This window comes from Osmerus eperlanus, chromosome 20, assembly GCF_963692335.1.
Source record: "Osmerus eperlanus chromosome 20, fOsmEpe2.1, whole genome shotgun sequence".
NCBI classification, from domain to species: Eukaryota; Metazoa; Chordata; class Actinopteri; order Osmeriformes; family Osmeridae; genus Osmerus; species Osmerus eperlanus.
This window is the reverse complement of record NC_085037.1, coordinates 9,111,619-9,129,952: the sequence shown is the minus strand read 5'-3', so window position 1 is coordinate 9,129,952 and position 18,334 is coordinate 9,111,619. Positions and strand designations below refer to the sequence as shown.

The 18,334-nt window shown below is 49.7% G+C and overlaps 1 protein-coding gene across 1 annotated transcript in view; it reads left to right on the top strand.

Moving 5' to 3' along the window:
• Nucleotides 1–17,929, top strand: part of efna3a (ephrin-A3a) — a 44,335-nt gene extending 26,406 nt beyond the window's left edge. The window contains exons 3-6 of the mRNA XM_062486507.1: nucleotides 9,454–9,755; nucleotides 10,691–10,756; nucleotides 12,753–12,839; nucleotides 15,673–17,929. Of these exons, the coding sequence (XP_062342491.1) occupies nucleotides 9,454–9,755; nucleotides 10,691–10,756; nucleotides 12,753–12,839; nucleotides 15,673–15,791 (574 nt within the window). The 3' untranslated portion in view covers nucleotides 15,792–17,929. The remainder of the gene's footprint in view (nucleotides 1–9,453; nucleotides 9,756–10,690; nucleotides 10,757–12,752; nucleotides 12,840–15,672) is intronic.
• The last annotated feature ends 405 nt before the right edge of the window (nucleotides 17,930–18,334 follow it).

Here is an 18,334-nt window from a genome sequence, read left to right as displayed (position 1 = left end):
AGTCCTGTCTGACTGAGTGAGTCTTTCAGCTAGGATTCAGATCCGACATGGCTGCCTCAGCCATGAGAACAACTCCATGAATTATGAAAGGGCACAAGCACATCACTGAGCCACACGGTGCTCCGAGGAAGAGAGGGAGAGAAAGAAAGGGGGGGGGGGGGGGTGGGGGGGGGGGATAGAAGGAGAGAGAGGAGAGAAATATGAAGAAAGATAGAGATACTGAGGGGTGCAGTGCATGTGTGTTTTTTAAGGTATGCGTGTGTGTGTGTGTGAGAGAGAGAGAAACGAGTAATAAAAAAAGAGAGATGGAGAGAGAGATCATTTACATTTAGTCATTTAGCAGACGCTCTTATCCAGAGCGACTTACAGTAAGTACAGGGACATTCCCCCGAGGCAAGTAGGGTGAAGTGCCTTGCCCAAGGACACAACGTCAGTTGGCATGACCGGGAATCGAACTGGCAACCTTCGGATTACTAGCCCGATTCCCTCACCACTCAGCCACCTGACTCCCCAGATCCCCAGATCAGCACTGCATCCTCCCATATCCAGCCAGAGAGAGATCAGCGCTGCATCCTCCCATATCCAGCCAGAGAGAGATCAGCGCTGCATCCTCCCATATCCAGCCAGAGAGAGATCAGCACTGCATCTTCCCATATCCAGCCAGAGAGAGATCAGCGCTGCATCCTCCCATATCCAGCCAGAGAGAGATCAGCGCTGCATCCTCCCATATCCAGCCAGGGGAGTGTGAAACACCAGCTAGGCATCCTAACCCGCAGCAGAGACGCAGAGACATTCAGAGGCTTCGTGCTCGTGCCTTTAAACACCCGCTGCAACGGAGACGCTGCCACGGAGACGCTGCAACAATGCTCCAGGCAGGTGGTGGTGGGGGGGGGAGTATGCTTATCCGCCACATCGCCTCCTTACCCCCCCCCTTCCACACACACACACACACACGCACACACACACACCCTGACACCACCCACTCAGGAAGGAGACAGCTTTTTACACCAATTATCTAATGTGTGATCTTGGAGGGCCTGTCCGCCTGTCATTGCGGACAGGCCCTTTTTTTCTTCCCTCCTCCGGTCCTCCTCCTCTCCTCCGTGGGGCTCTCTGTCTGGGCCGTGTGTTGGTAGGCATGCAAAGGGCCTGCTTCCAGTAGGCGGCGGCACGCGGCACAGCCCCTTAATACCACCAGCCAGCTGCTGCAGCCTTGCCGGGTCCCAGCGACGCGCTGTCCCTCGTCCCAGCGACGCGCTGTCCCTCGTCCCAGCGACGCGCTGTCCCTCGTCCCAGCGACGCGCTGTCCCTCGTCCCAGCGACGCGCTGTCCCTCGTCCCAGCGACGCGCTGTCCCTCGTCCCAGCGACGCGCTGTCCCTCGTCCCAGCGACGCGCTGTCCCTCGTCCCAGCGACGCGCTGTCCCTCGTCCCAGCGACGCGCTCTCCCTCGTCCCAGCGACGCGCTCTCCCTCGTCCCAGCGACGCGCTGTCCCTCGTCCCAGCGACGCGCTCTCCCTCGTCCCAGCGACGCGCTCTCCCTCGTCCCAGCGACGCGCTCTCCCTCGTCCCAGCGACGCGCTCTCCCTCGTCCCAGCGACGCGCTCTCCCTCGTCCCAGCGACGCGCTCTCCCTCGTCCCAGCGACGCGCTCTCCCTCGTCCCAGCGACGCGCTGTCCCTCGTCCCAGCGACGCGCTCTCCCTCGTCCCAGCGACGCGCTCTCCCTCGTCCCAGCGACGCGCTCTCCCTCGTCCCAGCGACGCGCTCTCCCTCGTCCCAGCGACGCGCTCTCCCTCGTCCCAGCGACGCGCTCTCCCTCGTCCCAGCGACGCGCTCTCCCTCGTCCCAGCGACGCGCTCTCCCTCGTCCCAGCGACGCGCTCTCCCTCGTCCCAGCGACGCGCTGTCCCTCGTCCCAGCGACGCGCTCTCCCTCGTCCCAGCGACGCGCTCTCCCTCGTCCCAGCGACGCGCTCTCCCTCGTCCCAGCGACGCGCTCTCCCTCGTCCCAGCGACGCGCTCTCCCTCGTCCCAGCGACGCGCTCTCCCTCGTCCCAGCGACGCGCTGTCCCTCGTCCCAGCGACGTGCACTCACCAAGACACAAGTTCACTAACTGTATCGACCCGTTAGACAGGCAACCTTAATACAAGGTAAATGAGCGACATTGTTCCCTAGTGGGAAAGGATGGAAGCCACGTGTCTGGTCTTAGACTTTCCATCGCGCCTGGCAAGTTGGCTCCTTGTCTAGGTCTGAAAAAGAACTGAAATGCATCCATGTTAGATGCTGGCGCAAGGTCATAACTACCTCATGATAGGGAGTACCTTAAGAATGCTTTCTTTTGTACACCTGCTCTTATGTATATACGGTCTCTGCCATTGTGTTGAGAGAGCGAGACAGCAGGGAAAAGAGAGAGTGACGTGAGAGAGAAAACGTGGGCTAAGGTCTGAGAGAGAAGAACGTGGGCTAAGGTCAGTCAATTATTCAGAGAGGGAAATATGGCCCATCTTACCTTTCGGGCAGCTCAGAGCCAGCCCGGCCCGGCAACACCTCCTCTCTGGCTGCAGAGTTACCTTCCCGGTCTGCTCTCCCTTCTCCAGTTCCTGCCTCTTTAGAGGGGCTGCAGAGATACCTTCCGCGGTCTGGTCTTCAGTCTGCTCTTAGGGCTGCTCTCCAGTCCTGCCTCTTTAGAGGGCTGCAGAGATGACCTTCCCGTCTGCTCTCTCTCCAGTCCTGCCTCTTTAGAGGGCTGCAGAGATACCTTCCCGGTCTGCTCTCTCTCCAGTCCTGCCTCTTTAGAGGGCTGCAGAGATACCTTCCCGGTCTGCTCTCTCTCCAGTCCTGCCTCTTTAGAGGGCTGCAGAGATACCTTCCCGGTCTGCTCTCTCTCCAGTCCTGCCTCTTTAGAGGGCTGCAGAGATACCTTCCCGGTCTGCTCTCTCTCCAGTCCTGCCTCTTTAGAGGGCTGCAGAGATACCTTCCCGGTCTGCTCTCTCTCCAGTCCTGCCTCTTTAGAGGGCTGCAGAGATACCTTCCCGGTCTGCTCTCTCTCCAGTCCTGCCTCTTTAGAGGGCTGCAGAGATACCTTCCCGGTCTGCTCTCTCTCCAGTCCTGCCTCTTTAGAGGGCTGCAGAGATACCTTCCCGGTCTGCTCTCTCTCCAGTCCTGCCTCTTTAGAGGGCTGCAGAGATACCTTCCCGGTCTGCTCTCTCTCCAGTCCTGCCTCTTTAGAGGGCTGCAGAGATACCTTCCCGGTCTGCTCTCTCTCCAGTCCTGCCTCTTTAGAGGGCTGCAGAGATACCTTCCCGGTCTGCTCTCTCTCCAGTCCTGCCTCTTTAGAGGGCTGCAGAGATACCTTCCCGGTCTGCTCTCTCTCCAGTCCTGCCTCTTTAGAGGGCTGCAGAGATACCTTCCCGGTCTGCTCTCTCTCCAGTCCTGCCTCTTTAGAGGGCTGCAGAGATACCTTCCCGGTCTGCTCTCTCTCCAGTCCTGCCTCTTTAGAGGGCTGCAGAGATACCTTCCCGGTCTGCTCTCTCTCCAGTCCTGCCTCTTTAGAGGGCTGCAGAGATACCTTCCCGGTCTGCTCTCTCTCCAGTCCTGCCTCTTTAGAGGGCTGCAGAGATACCTTCCCGGTCTGCTCTCTCTCCAGTCCTGCCTCTTTAGAGGGCTGCAGAGATACCTTCCCGGTCTGCTCTCTCTCCAGTCCTGCCTCTTTAGAGGGCTGCAGAGATACCTTCCCGGTCTGCTCTCTCTCCAGTCCTGCCTCTTTAGAGGGCTGCAGAGATACCTTCCCGGTCTGCTCTCTCTCCAGTCCTGCCTCTTTAGAGGGCTGCAGAGATACCTTCCCGGTCTGCTCTCTCTCCAGTCCTGCCTCTTTAGAGGGCTGCAGAGATACCTTCCCGGTCTGCTCTCTCTCCAGTCCTGCCTCTTTAGAGGGCTGCAGAGATACCTTCCCGGTCTGCTCTCTCTCCAGTCCTGCCTCTTTAGAGGGCTGCAGAGATACCTTCCCGGTCTGCTCTGCTCTCCAGTCTGCCTGCTTTAGAGGGCTGCAGAGAGAGACCTACCTGTCCTCCTCTCTCCCCAGCACCAGTGGGCTGTGTGGACTGACCTGTGCACTCTGCTGTCAGGTTAATACACTCATTACCTCTCCTCCACTGGCCCTGAAGCTGTACATTGGTTGTTTACACAAACAGACAGTGGACCGGTAAAGGGACGGGTTATTTTAAGAACACATCAAATATTAATATAGGAGGAGGTCTATGTGTGTTCTGTATGTAAAATCTGGGTGTGTGTATGTGTGTGGGTGGCAAGTGGAATTTGTGTATGTATAAGTGTTTGTGTGTGGGAAGAGGTGATCGTACAATATGTGTGTTTGTGTATGCTTGTTTGTGTGGGTGTGTGTGTGCGTGCATGTAGAAGTGTGTGAGGTTGTATGAGGACAATCCGGTGTGCCCTTGCTAATCATGTATGTGTGCACACGGGTGAGACTGTATTATAATTATAATGACATGTACGATGCAGGTTTGTGTGTGTGCGTGCAGTTAAATCCCTGCAGTTGTTCTGGCTTAGAGATAAAAGCCAGGTTCTATTTGGTTGGCACTGTCCCTGTGTGTAGGGTCCAATCTAGAAATAGGTCCTACACTCTTGTTCTCTTTTCCCCTCTCCTTCCATCTCTCTCTCTCTCTCTCTCTAGCAGTCTCTCTCTCACACACACACACACACTCTCCTTCCATCTTTCTCACACACACACACACACACTCTCCTTTTCTTACTCTCTCTCAGTGCCAACCCAAAGGAGAGGCTTAAAGAGTCAGGTTTGTGACACACGCGCCACTTCAAAGCACACACACAGGACTTTGAACAGATGGAAGTAGTTCTCTTGTTCTACGGCCCGTGTGCCACTTCACCGGCTCAGCCTGATAATATGACATTTTTTGGGGGGGGTTACTGTTTAGCAGAAACTCATTTCGCACCCCGGTGTCGGTGCACTTGTTCGATATAACCACGTAGCCCGTGTGTGTGTCGAGTGTGTGAGAGAAAGAGTGTGTGCCCACGTTGTGTGTGTGTATGGACTGTGTGGTCCCATTCGTGCCATTATCTCACCCATACCGCCTGTGGCCTGACTTTAGACGTCTCCCCAAGATTAGAGCTTTTGTTTTCCTTCGATGGCTGCCGCGCCCCCCCACCCCCCCTTCCCCCCTCCCTTTTCCTACCCTGAACATGGCGGTGACATTCCCACTGAGGCGGCGAACGGTGGAAGAATCCGTCCTGATGAAGGGGCCTCCATTGTCTGACACAACCTTTTACAGTCTCGAGAAAAATCCCTGTCAGCACCGACACCTGCATGCCTGCCTCCCTCTGAGCAAACAGGACAACAGGAAGAGAGAGGCGAGGGAGAGAACAAGCTTCACTGTTCAACTGCGGGCTTTGAAAAACACGGATGAATAGAGAGAGCTCAGCCCTTCAGTAATAATATGGGCATACAAGTAGATGGCCGCCTTGGAAAAGGTCCTCTTGTCACTTGTCACTGCAGAAGGATGGGGAAGACACTCCAAGGCTGACTTGTGTTGAGATTTGACGTGCAGCACATTAGTATGCCAATGATTCTTACTACAGTGTCCGTCATTGCGACATTGCTTTTGGAAGTGATTTGGTTGTGTCTCGTTTTCTAAATGACTATAGGTGCTGTCACAAAATTCCACACATAAGTCTCCAGCTAATTGTATTCAGCCTGTATCCAGCCCACCCAGTCTCGCCAACCAGCCAGCCAGCCAGTCCAAAAACCTCCCTTGATGCGCTCCCTCTCTCTTTCTCCTCCCCACTTTCCTTTCCTATCTCCCCAACATGTGAGCCACCACACTACGGGGCTAGAGTAACGTTTAGATGGCTCAACCCCTAACCCTTTTCCTCTACCCCCCCCCACCTCCCTCCCACACACACACACACACATTAACACTGAGTGCTTAGGCTACACAATCCAAGCCCCCCCCCCCCACACACACACACACTCCCTTTTCCACCACCAACCCATCAGCGTCGCCAAAGCCCTGACTCATCTCTGAATCATCATCACTGCTCGCCAATGGTGGCAGCCGGGGACTCTGGGATACCCGCCGGTACTGGGAGGCTGCTGCGGTAGCGTCTGCCACTTTTCTCCGCGGAGCCTCTCAGGTCCTCAGTGTCGGCTCTCCTCCTCCGCCATTTTGGATTGGAACAACTTCGGAGTATGGGCACTAATAACGAGGCTAACTCAATCAACTGGCACGTTGTCAGGAGACAGTGGGCGTGTGGAATGAGTTTTGAGGCTGAGGTACAGGGAGAAGAAACAGCCAAGACTGACTCTTCATAGCACAGACAAGACCAGACCGACTTGTCTAACACCCTTATAGAAAATCAGCTGAATCTTGTCTTCTAAGCTGGTCGATGTTGTTAGATGAGTCGATGGTCTTTTAGCATCCATCCATCCTGGTTACGTCACGTAAGGAGTGATGTTATGATGACCTCATGGTGGTTTGATGCAAGCTTTTATGATGGTTAGATAACCAGTCTGAGGTTAACCACAGGGTTGTGGTTAACTACAACAGACTGAGTTTGGAATAGAGGTTTTGGGTAGTTGTGTGATCACCCATTCAGGTGTTTGTTTAGGAATGGCCTACCCGGTACCACCTGGAAGATGTGGATCTTGTACACCTCACTTTCTCTCTCTCTCTCTCTCTCTCTCTCTCTCTCTCTCTCTCTCTCTCTAGTGCTTTTTTTAATGGAAGATGTGAAAGGTACTGGTGTACCTGGTGTAAGTGGTGCTCTCTAAGCCTTTGTTTCCCCCCCCCCCCCCTCTACACCTCCCTTCTCCCTTGTTGTCCCCCCCACCCCCCTCCCTCGCCTGTATCCAGCTTGGGCTGGCTTTACTAACGAGGCCTGCTTTCCCACTCAGGAAAATGATGATGAGACAGCAAAACCGACATGGAGACAATGCTCAGCAGAGAAGGCTGGAGAGGGGGGGGGGGGAAAGAGGGAGGGGGAGAACGAGAGGACGAGAGAGAAAGAGAGGGAGAGTTTTTCCTTACGCTTTACTACATATATATGCTACCCTGGGGAACACTTTATCTCTGTCTCCCCCTCTGCTTTTCTCCCTCGCTTCTTTCACATGTTTGTCATCGCTCACACGGTTCTCCTCCATTCCTTTAGCTTTTTACCCTTAACCCCTCCCTCTCTCTTTCTCATCCTCTCCCCAGCTGGTTCTCTTGTTCCCTGTCTTCTCCCCCCCCCCCCGACTCTCCTTTCCTCCCCCCTCTCTTTCTCCATCACTCCATCTCTGTCTCCGGCTCTCTGCTGTGCCTTTCCTCGGTCTCCCTCCCTCCCTTTTTTTTCCTCTCCTCCTCCTCTCTCTCCCTCCCGCCCTGTTATAGCATCCCTCGCTCTCTGCCTTGCCCCAGCACCTCTGCGTTGTGTCTCTAAGTGGAGTGCTTATATAAGTCCTCGCCCCTATAGATACCCTCTCCTCTCATCCTGTCTCATCCTCTCTCCTCTCCTCCTCCTGCCTTACACTAGGCCTTGCCTTTGTGACTGAATGATGATATAACCGCGTGGTCTGACGTTCCATCTAGAACAACACTAAGCAGAATATGAAGAAGTCTGAAACGCACACACACACACACAAGTGCGTGTTACCCGCAAGGGAGTCACAAGGCGCACTCTCCCTCGTTTTCTCTCGGTTCTGCTCCACTCTCAGTGACTGCATCTCTCTTCCTCTCTGCATTTCCACCCCATTTGTGTCCATGATTCCCCATATGTCATCACATTCCTCTTCTCCTTTCCTCTACTCCCACCCTCCTCTCTCTCTCTCTCTCTCTCTCTCTCTCTCTCTCTCTCTCTCTCTCTCTCTCTCTCTCTCTCTCTCTCTCTCTCTCTCTCTCTCAAACCTCTCCACGCTTCACCCCCTCCTCCTCCCCGCACACATACACACACATCTCTCTTTCCCTCCCCCCATGCCCCCCCTCCCTCTCTAAATATAGTCCCTTTGAAGCATGGCTGTGTTGTTTCTTCTCGCAACACTGCAAGACTCAAATCTGTCATCCTGCATCAGAGAGACATGGGTGGGGGAGAGATAAGATTGATGGCAGGGAAGGAAAAGTGGTTAAAAGATACGATATTCATCTGCCTTAGCATGTGTGTAATGGCAAAAGAGGTAAAGGAGAAGAGAGAGGGAGAGGGAGAGAGGGCGGGAGCGAAATACAAATAAAAAAGACAAAGAGAAGCAGCAACGTCGTAGTAAGAGAGATAGTATTTATAAGACAGATAAAGAGATAGAGAGAGAGAAAGGGAGAGGTGTTGTGACATTCCTGATCCTCATTTTGTAATTGAATAATAATCTCTCTTGAGACCTGACCTAGTATAGACTACCGCGCGCGTGTGTGTGTGTGTGTGCGTGCGTGCGTGTGTGCGTGTCTGCATACATGTACTGTGTGACAGAGAACAATGAGAGTGCGAAAAAAAAGGTACAGAACAAGAGAGAATGAAAGGAAGAAGAGCACAATAAAGTGAAAGAGTAAAGCCTTGGGCAGAATACAGCACAATACTGCCACCCGCTGGTGGATAACTGTTACTGCTACTCCAGTAAATGGACCACTCTCCCACCCGCCGCAGGGGAAGAATGCAATCCTACTCCTCCATTCTCCCTTCTGCACCTGCAGGATCATGTTAATGATATCTGCTTGTTATTTTCAACCTTTGTCTAATGATCTTAATAAGTGTACTTAGTACATTAAACAGAGTAATGACATGGGGGAAAGTTGAAATCTATTAGCACACGCATTGTGTCCTGACTGAGAGTCAGAGTCATCAGAATTGCGTGTGTGTCTGTGTGTGTCTGTGGGTTTCTACACTTCTGTGCATGTGTGTGTGTCTTTGGGTTTGTGTACCTGTGGTAACTTGTGTATGTTTGTGAATTTGTGTACGTGTCTGAGTGATAATGTGGCTATGTGTATAGTGTGGTGAATATATGTATATGTTTCCAGTATATGTGTACAGTATATGTGAGTGCATCTCTCTGTCCTCCACAATATCGCGTCACATACCCCAGGACTGACCCTATGTACCGGCTAAAACAACGTTGGTCATCAGTGCTATCCAGAAGCCCTTTACATGTTACTGTGTGTTCCCCTGAGGCAGAAGAACACCTCTCAGGCCACTGGCACGGTCTCCTTCCACCTCAGTGACTGCAGCCTTCTGGGAGTTGTAGTTTGGGAGAATATTATTTTCTGCAGCTAGGTTCCCTGGCAGGGGCCTTGGGGAACAGAATGAGGAAATGGGTATTTTATGCAGAGGGAGGAAAATATCTCTCTGTAGCAGAGTCTTACAGTTGTGTGATATATCCCTGTATCATTGCACCCATCCTTTCTTTTATCTTCTAACCTCTCTATCTATCTCCCCCCCCCTGCTTTCCTTCTCTTTCTCTCCAGCTTGCGTAAGGAAGGCTACACAGTGCAGGTCAGCGTTAATGACTACCTGGATATCTACTGCCCGCACTACAACGCCAGCCAGCGAGGGGCGCTAGAGCGCTCCACCGCCGAGCAGTATGTCCTCTACATGGTCAGCTACCGCGGTTACCGCACCTGCGACCCTCAGATGGGCTTCAAGAGGTGGGAGTGCAACCGCCCCCACGCGCCCCACGCACCCATCAAGTTCTCTGAAAAGTTTCAGCGATACAGCGCCTTCTCACTGGGCTACGAGTTCAACGTGGGCCACGAGTACTACTACATCTGTGAGTCCCCCGTGAAAATGATGATATTGATGTTGAGGAAGAGGATTGATGATTGGATTGACAGTGAGGAAGATGGTGATGATATGGATGATGATGATGATGATGGTGGGTGGGGGGGAGGATCAGAAGTAGGATGATGAAGGTGGGGGAGGAGTAGGAGGATAATGATTGGAGGAGGATGAAGAGGATGGTGATTGGAGGAAGAGTAGAATGATCATTAAGAGTAGGAGGAGAAGGAGGATAATGATTGGAGGAGGATGAAGAGGATGGTGATTGGAGGAAGAGTAGAATGATCATTAAGAGTAGGAGGAGAAGGAGGATAATGATTGGAGGAGGATGAAGAGGATGGTGATTGGAGGAAGAGTAGAATGATCATTAAGAGTAGGAGGAGAAGGAGGATAATGATTGGAGGAGGATGAAGAGGATGGTGATTGGAGGAAGAGTAGAATGATCATTAAGAGTAGGAGGAGAAGGAGGATGATGATGAATGGGGAGAGCAGCAGGACGATGATGATGATGATGATGAAGACTAGCAAAAGGATGATGATGGAGACTAGCAGGAGAAGGATGATGAAGATGAAGACTAGCAAGAAAGGGTGATGGTGAAGACTAACAGGAGAAGGGTGATGAGAAAGACTAGCAGGAGAAGGATGATGAGAAAGACTAGCAGGAGAAGCATGATGAGAAAGACTAGCAGGAGAAGCATGATGAGAAAGACTAGCAGGAGAAGGATGATGAGAAAGACTAGCAGGAGAAGGATGATGACGGGAGGAAGAGCAGAATGACGATGAATAGTACAATGAGAACAACAACATGATGAGGATGATGAGGATCTGGGCGCCCCCATGTTTGTCTGTGTCTTGTGTCATGAGCGTTGGCTTGTACGGCGGCCTGCAGAGGGCAGAGGACTAACACATATCTGTACTCTTTGGCAGCCACGCCCACTCATCACCACGGCCACAGCTGTCTGAGACTGAGGGTGTACGTTTGCTGCTCCACGGGTAAGCATCTGTCTGCTTTCTCTCCCTCCACTGTCTGCTCTCTCTTCCTCCACTGTCTGCTCTCTCTTCCTCCACTGTCTGCCCTCTCTTCCTCCACTGTCTGCCCTCTCTTCCTCCACTGTCTGCTCTCTCTTCCTCCACTGTCTGCTCTCTCTTCCTCCACTGTCTGACCTCTCTTCCTCCACTGTCTGCCCTCTCTTCCTCCACTGTCTGCTCTCTCTTCCTCCACTGTCTGCTCTCTCTTCCTCCACTGTCTGCTCTCTCTTCCTCCACTGTCTGCCCGCTCTTCCTACACTGTCTGCCCGCTCTTCCTCCACTGTCTGCTCTCTCTTCCTCCACTGTCTGCTCTCTCTTCCTCCACTGTCTGCTCTCTCTTCCTCCACTGTCTGCTCTCTCTTCCTCCACTGTCTGCCCTGTCAACTGGTCTCTGTCTATGTTTACGTTTTATGCTTATTTCATTTTTTTTAACATGAGAACTTGGGTCCATCATGTGCATGTGCCAGATTTAGCCTGACAGGCTCATTTCCATCTGCAGTCCCTGGCAAGTATCTCTATAAAGAAAACATTCAAAAGCACATAAGCACATTGGTTCCTACAAAAGCACTTACTGTAAGCACAGACCAAATCTCACTGCTCTGTTGTCTTGAGTTTCTCGCTCTCTCTCTCTTTCTGTCTTTTTCCCTTTCAGGTGTGTGGACTTTCCATACAGTGCTTTGTCTCGCTCCATTTCTTATTGTAGTCTTTGTCAAGCCCAGCTCTCTTTCTATTAACCATATGAATCAAACAATGGCTACAGCAATAATGTTAATGTGTCCTGCAGGCTTTTAATGTTATTCGATGCAATCCACAGTCATGTTGTTTTTTTTTTTGACAGACTCCATCTCTCTCTCTCTTTCTCTGCTTTGTCTCTCTGATGGTAATGCCTCTCTGTGGCAGTTGATGTGATATTTTTTTTACCCCAGTTGCCTCCCTTCCCCTGAGGGCCTTTGATCAGAGCTCAGTACTGAAAGCATCACACACACACACACACACACACACACACACACACACACACACCTAACCTTGTCAGCATTCATCTATACCACTCTCAGGCCAGTGTCAGCCTCTGTGTACACATCACCTTAACCCCCACTATTTTAATGTCACGGCTCATCTATCCTCGGGTCCACTCCTTTTAGTATGTGTCTGTGTGTGTGTGGGTGGGTGTCTACGTGCATGTCCGTGTGTTTGTAAGGGACTGTATGTCTGTATATTTGGTTTCAGATTTAGATGGTTGCTGTGTGTTTGTGTGTAGACTCATGTGTGGGTGCATGGATGTGTGTGTGAGCGTTTTGTGTATAGTACGCTGTTTAGATTTTTTTTTTACCCACAACCTTTGTCCGGCAAGGTCAGTTACACAGCCAACCGTTGAACCCCACTTAGTCTCTGTGGTATTCTTTCACCTCTTATTTTATTTCAGTCCTCTCGTCTCCCTTAGAGAGCTAGGCACACATCCAGAACATACAAGTCTTATTTGTCCAGATATTACCTGGTTCAACAACATCCACCACCAAGGCGTTAAATCCCTGTACATCCAGCACCACATGCTGCTTCCACATGTTCAGTGTAATATGGATCAGTCACATACCCATTTCCCACAGTGACACTGAAGGAGTTTATTTGAATTCAGCGTCTAGACTCTGTCAGATGCTTTTCTTCTCTGTGCCTCAATGCACTGCTCAACAGCTGTTATTGTCAAATTCTCTATATACCCGTCATTATGTTAGTGCAGTGGGTGTTATGAAAAACATTGTATATGTTTGGTGTGGGTGTTGGCCACTGAATGCCGATAACATCTTGTCCCTGTGCATACAATGTGTGTGTGCGTGTCTGTGTGTGTGTGTGTGTGTGTGTGTGCATGTGTCAGTACATGCATCCCTGTCCAGTGTCAGTGTACACGGTGTGTGTGTGTGCGTGTGTATAATCATGTCTGTGCTTTACTGTCTTTGTCTCTCAGTGTCCCAGGCAGATGATGATGATGATGATGACAGCCAAACCCCTCCTGACTACACCGTCAGACCCAATATCAAAATAAACGACATTGGTGAGTAACTACTCGTCTCAGTACAGCCACCTCTCCTTCTAGCTCGGAATACAGTGACCATACTAACGAAACTAACTGCGCAGATGCCCGCACATAGGCAAGACATCCACCCAACTCACTCTGAACACTCAAACACCAAACTCGGAACATGGGGTGTCTTACAATTCGTGGAATATTCCTAGTTACTTCACCTTCCTAGGAAAGGCAAGTGTTCGATCGAGTGGTTATGACTGCAGCAGAGTGGTTATGCAAAAGGTCATTCCTATTCTCTCAGCGTAGATGACAATCATTAGGTCTGGAGGATTATGGGAGTTTAAAGGTCAGCTGAAAGTGTGTGACTTGCCTGAGATGGAAACTCCGACCAGGGCACAGAACGAGAGTGGGTGCGTGGGTAGAGAGTAAAAGCGAAAGAGAACGGTAGAGAGAGGTAGGGAGAGGGAGAGCAAGAGAGGTAAAGAGAGAGAGAGAACAAGGGAGGGGGTCGGGAAGAGAGCACGATGGAGAGATGCGCGTGTGAGGGCGAGAGTGGGGCAGAGAGAGAGGAAAGGCTCCGGGGCTATGGGGAAAGTGCATTCGGATTCTCAGAGGCTCAATGGCCCGGCCAGTTCACAGTAACCCATGCCTGAGAGAAAACTAAGAATTACGAAATAAAACAAATCACAAAGCCTCCAGCACGCCATACCACTTAGCTCCATGAAAGAGTTCACACACACTCACACACTGTCACTCATAAACACTTGCATAACACTGATGGCCTTGCTGACCGCTGGTCACCAGCTCTCTCTCTCATTCTTTCCCTCCCTCTCCCTCTCTCACTCTCTCTCTCTCTCCCTCCCTCTCTCTCCCTCTCTCTCTCTCTCTCTCTCTCTCTCTCTCTCTCTCTATCTCTCTCTCTCTCTCTCTCTCTCTCTCTCTCTCTCTCTCTCTCTCTCTCTCTCTCTCTCTCTCTCTCTCTCTCTCTCTCTCTCTCTCTCTCTCTCTCTGTCCTTCGTTGATTCACCCCGGCCATCTCTAGGACGTTTTGCTCTCCGTTTATCAAAAAGCTCACGTCTGAACGGACTAGACCCCTGATGGTGGTAAAGAACATGTTGTCCAGCCGTGTTTCCTGAATACCACCCGCAGTACGGAAGAAAAAAAACACCACAGGCTTATCCTTGCAACATATGTCTCCGTCTGTAACCCTTTTGGTATTGGACAGATTACGTAAAGCTGGTCTGGGAATATTTTTTCCATAATTATTTTTAATCGAAAATATTGAATGTTATATCTATAATAATGTATCTATAATACCTAGAGAACCGTTACGTTTTATTGGGGTACCTCTGATGCTTGTTGTGGAGTAAGTAAAACATTCACTTTTAGTATAGTAACATACAGTAATCAATCATAGTAATAATTGAAACCAGTTCAATGTGTCTCCTTACTGAGCTATCTGTAAACATAAAATCCACACAACCTCTCTTGCTGTTCCTCCTCTCTTCTGGTAAAACTGTTATTTAGTTTTTCTACTCCAATCTATTTCCTCTGTGTTTACTCATTGAATTCCCCAAGTCAGGTGTGTAGATGTCATGGCTTGGTGTCAGCAGACAGATAATAACAGGGTGTGACTCAGCAGACTTGACAGGGGCCGTGCCAAAGGACTAACCAGTCCGGCCAGATCGGATTCTTCCCCCTAAGAACCAACAACAACAAGAACATTCCAGACATTCCCCTCCCTGCTTCTCCTTCCAGTCTGACGTCACATGTCTTATCAGCATCATCTCGACGCCGGTCTCTTGTCACACTTGTGTGCTGGAGAGAGAACAAGGCCTTGAGACACCTGACCTGCCTGACTAGTTCTGACTAGTTCCTGACTAGTTCTCTCCTGACTAGTTCTGACTAGTTCCTGACTAGTTCTCTCCTGACTAGTCCTGACTAGTTCCTGACTAGTTCTCTCCTGACTAGTTCTCTCCTGACTAGTTCTGACTAGTTCCTGACTAGTTCTCTCCTGACTAGTTCTGACTAGTTCCTGACTAGTTCTCTCCTGACTAGTTCTGACTAGTTCCTGACTAGTTCTCTCCTGACTAGTCCTGACTAGTTCCTGACTAGTTCTCTCCTGACTAGTTCTCTCCTGACTAGTTCTGACTAGTTCCTGACTAGTTCTCTCCTGACTAGTTCTGACTAGTTCCTGACTAGTTCTCTCCTGACTAGTTCTGACTAGTTCCTGACTAGTTCTCTCCTGACTAGTTCGCTCCTTACTTCCAGTTGCCCCCCTCCCCTCACACCATCCATCCCCCCCACAGAAGACAGGGTTTCCCCCTGCCCACCCACCTCCTCTTCCTCTTTCCATCCCTGACTACATCCCTCTCTGATCTGTGTTTAACATCCCCCCCATACAGGCTGCTTATGCATGTACAGCATGACCAGAACCAGATGTGCTCTCTCCCATCTCTGACCCTCTGGCTGTGTACAATTGAGACCAATCAATGCTAACACATTATGGTTTATGGTAATCTCATTTGATTGAAATTCCTGTATGATGAAAGAAAATCATTGAAATAGAGATACATGAACAAAAAAAGGGAATTCGTTATTCCCATGGGGCTAAAGGACCTTGTGTACTAGCTTTGATGATAATTGGTGGTTTGTGGGTAAAATGTGTAAAATCTGTGCCTGTCATGTGGGTAATTTGTATGCATCACACATCAGTTGAGATTGGTGTGTTAATATGGTGTTTGATTCTCTCTTTCTCCTTTTTTTCTCCTCTCTGCCTGTCTGCCGGTCTGCCTATCTCTCCGCCTTCCTCTCCCCTCTCTCTATCCTCCCTTCCTGATCCCTTCTCCCTCTGTCCAAGATGAATTTAACCCCGAAGTTCCCAAACTGGAGAAGAGCGTGAGTGGAAGCAGCCCGTCACGTGACCGCCTGTTACTCACCGTGGCAACGCTGCTCATTTCCGCCTACTTGGTGTCCTAGCGACGTCTTAAGGACAGCTGGACCGCTCCGTCCAAAGGGCTTCGCATCCAATGACCCCTTGTTTCATTCAAACGTGGGAAGTGAGCCGACCAATCAGAAGCCAGATTTACAATCAAATTGATGCCAGTTCAAAAAAAGTTCAAAAGAAATCAAGAAGCAACACTTCCTTTCATGGGACTCACTTATGAAGAGGCCTTCAGATCCTATCTCTACACACCTTTCGGCACGCTGTTCATGTAACTTAACATGTTGCAGGGCTTTTAGCATGTGCAACAGAGTTTCCTGAAGCTTGCTGAAATGACAGCACACCAGGCATTCAGACAGCAGTGATACTGCCACCGTGCCCAGTACGGCTAGGTTACACCAGCACTCACACCCAATCAGGACTCGTAATTGGAGCACGACCATCCATCTAGTAATAAAGCCAAATGGCATTTTGTTTAGATAGCTGAAATGACCAAGGACATTGGAGCTGAATGGAACACAAGGATTCTAAACCTAAATGGACTGATAGACCTTGGGAAACACAAGCAGGCTTCTAATGTGGAGCCGAGTCAGCCTTGGCTGTGTTGCAGTGGAGGCCTTGCAGGACCCTTCTGTATGCTGTACAACAGGCCTCTAATGTACTGTGCCACTGCTTTGCTAGATGCTTTGCTAGATGGGCCAGGGTCAGACTGGAGTGGCTATCAGACGATCACAGACGAGCCCTGGTGTGTGTCCCTGGAAACATACGAGCGGTGGGAGAGGATCTCTGCCGAGCTTTCAAGTGCGGTATCTATTCCCGGCAGACATCCAAACAGCGTGACTTTGACGATGGGAGGAGATGAGAAGCTGTTTTCTGCGGAGGCAAAGAGGTCCCTCTCAGCACTAGTCCGTTGTCTATCTCGTTTCTGCCTTTGAACCATCAACACACATAGAAAAGTACAAACTAGTGCTTAAAGGCCACTTTCGGAAGCATAGCTGCGCTAGGTCTGCCTGAAACAAGAGTCCGCCCACTGCACTCTCTCAGGCTGTGGCTGTCAGACCCTTTTTCAGCAATCAAACAACAGAGTGGTTTCGAATAGTGCTAAATTACAATGCTAAAATCTCCCACTGTTGCAGTGAATTTCCGTTCCAATACAGGCACAAGTCTCTATTCTTCAACCAATTCAGAGAATCTTATAAAAACATGACTGGCCATTATAGCAATCTCCAGTCACCATGGAAATGACCCCATACAGTCGCCAGAGTGCGGCAGGTGCCTGAGGAGACTGTGCTCTGTGTCACAGATCACTGTTGCCGCCATTTTGTTACCATGCGTGAATGTGCTACTTAAAACAACAGCTTACATGTTTTATACTTGTAACGAAGGACAACATAGAATTATCAAGAGCTAAGCTGTGTTTTTTTATTTGTTTGTTTCACATTTGATAACATTATTTATGTGTGCATTACTTTATGTATTTATTTATGCGCATTTCTAGACTTTTATATTAAGCTACTGTGCCAAACGTCCTTTTTTCTCAATGTTTTGATTCCTACCAAGGATTCTTTAAAGTAGATGGACGTATAGCTGTAATACAGTCCAATGGAGAGAAGTATTGGCTGAGACCTGTGACCAGAGATAATGTAGAGTCAACCTGTTCTTATGCAACAGATCCTCCAAACTCAATTACTTAGCCGACACAAGACGTCTATGATGTCAGCATGAAACAAGAGGAGTGGTGAGATTGGCTTAAAGTCCGTGCTCCTTCAGTGCTGCACTTAGTCTTGACACACACAAAATAAGGAGATTGCATTGTAATGTTTATTCAGGCTGGTTAGGAAATCATTGTGTGTGTCAGAAAAAGAGAAAGAAAGAGCGAACATATGTGTGCACAAGTATGTGCGTATGTATGGGCTAGGAATGTGTTTGTCCCTGCTTCGAATATGTGTGCATTTTAGAAATTTCGTATTCGTTAAAGGACTTGTTTGTAGGATCTGAATATGCAAGCGTGTATGAGAGGGTGTGTGGCTCTATAATGTTAAAACTTAGTTTACGTTAGTAGGGGGTGGGGAGGAAAAAAAAGCATTTACTAATGTTGGAGACAACAATAAGAATTGTGTTTACCTTTGACAGGAATGAATTTGAGAAAAACTGTACATTGAACTAAGAATGAATAAATTAATGACAATAAAAAATCCTACTTTTAGCTATATCATTTTTGTTTATTCTCACTGTCTCTGGGTTAGACACTATCTAAAAAATGTATTTTATACACCAGTCATCACTTACCTGTTCAGCTATTTGTGTTTGTATTTATGTCGGCCCTAGCTAACCTCTCCCTCACTCTCAATCTACCTCAATAACATACACAACTCATCCTCCGCATGCTCAGTCTCCATCGCCAATCTCTCTCAACCTTTACATGTTACAGGTCACACAGACACGCACTGTGGCAATAAAAGGTTATGACCACATGGGAAGATAATGCTACTCTGATAACCCACTCCATTTTCAACACCCAACACCCAAGAAAACACCTGCAGCAGATTCATGTCTCTTCGTATCTTTCATTCCCCCT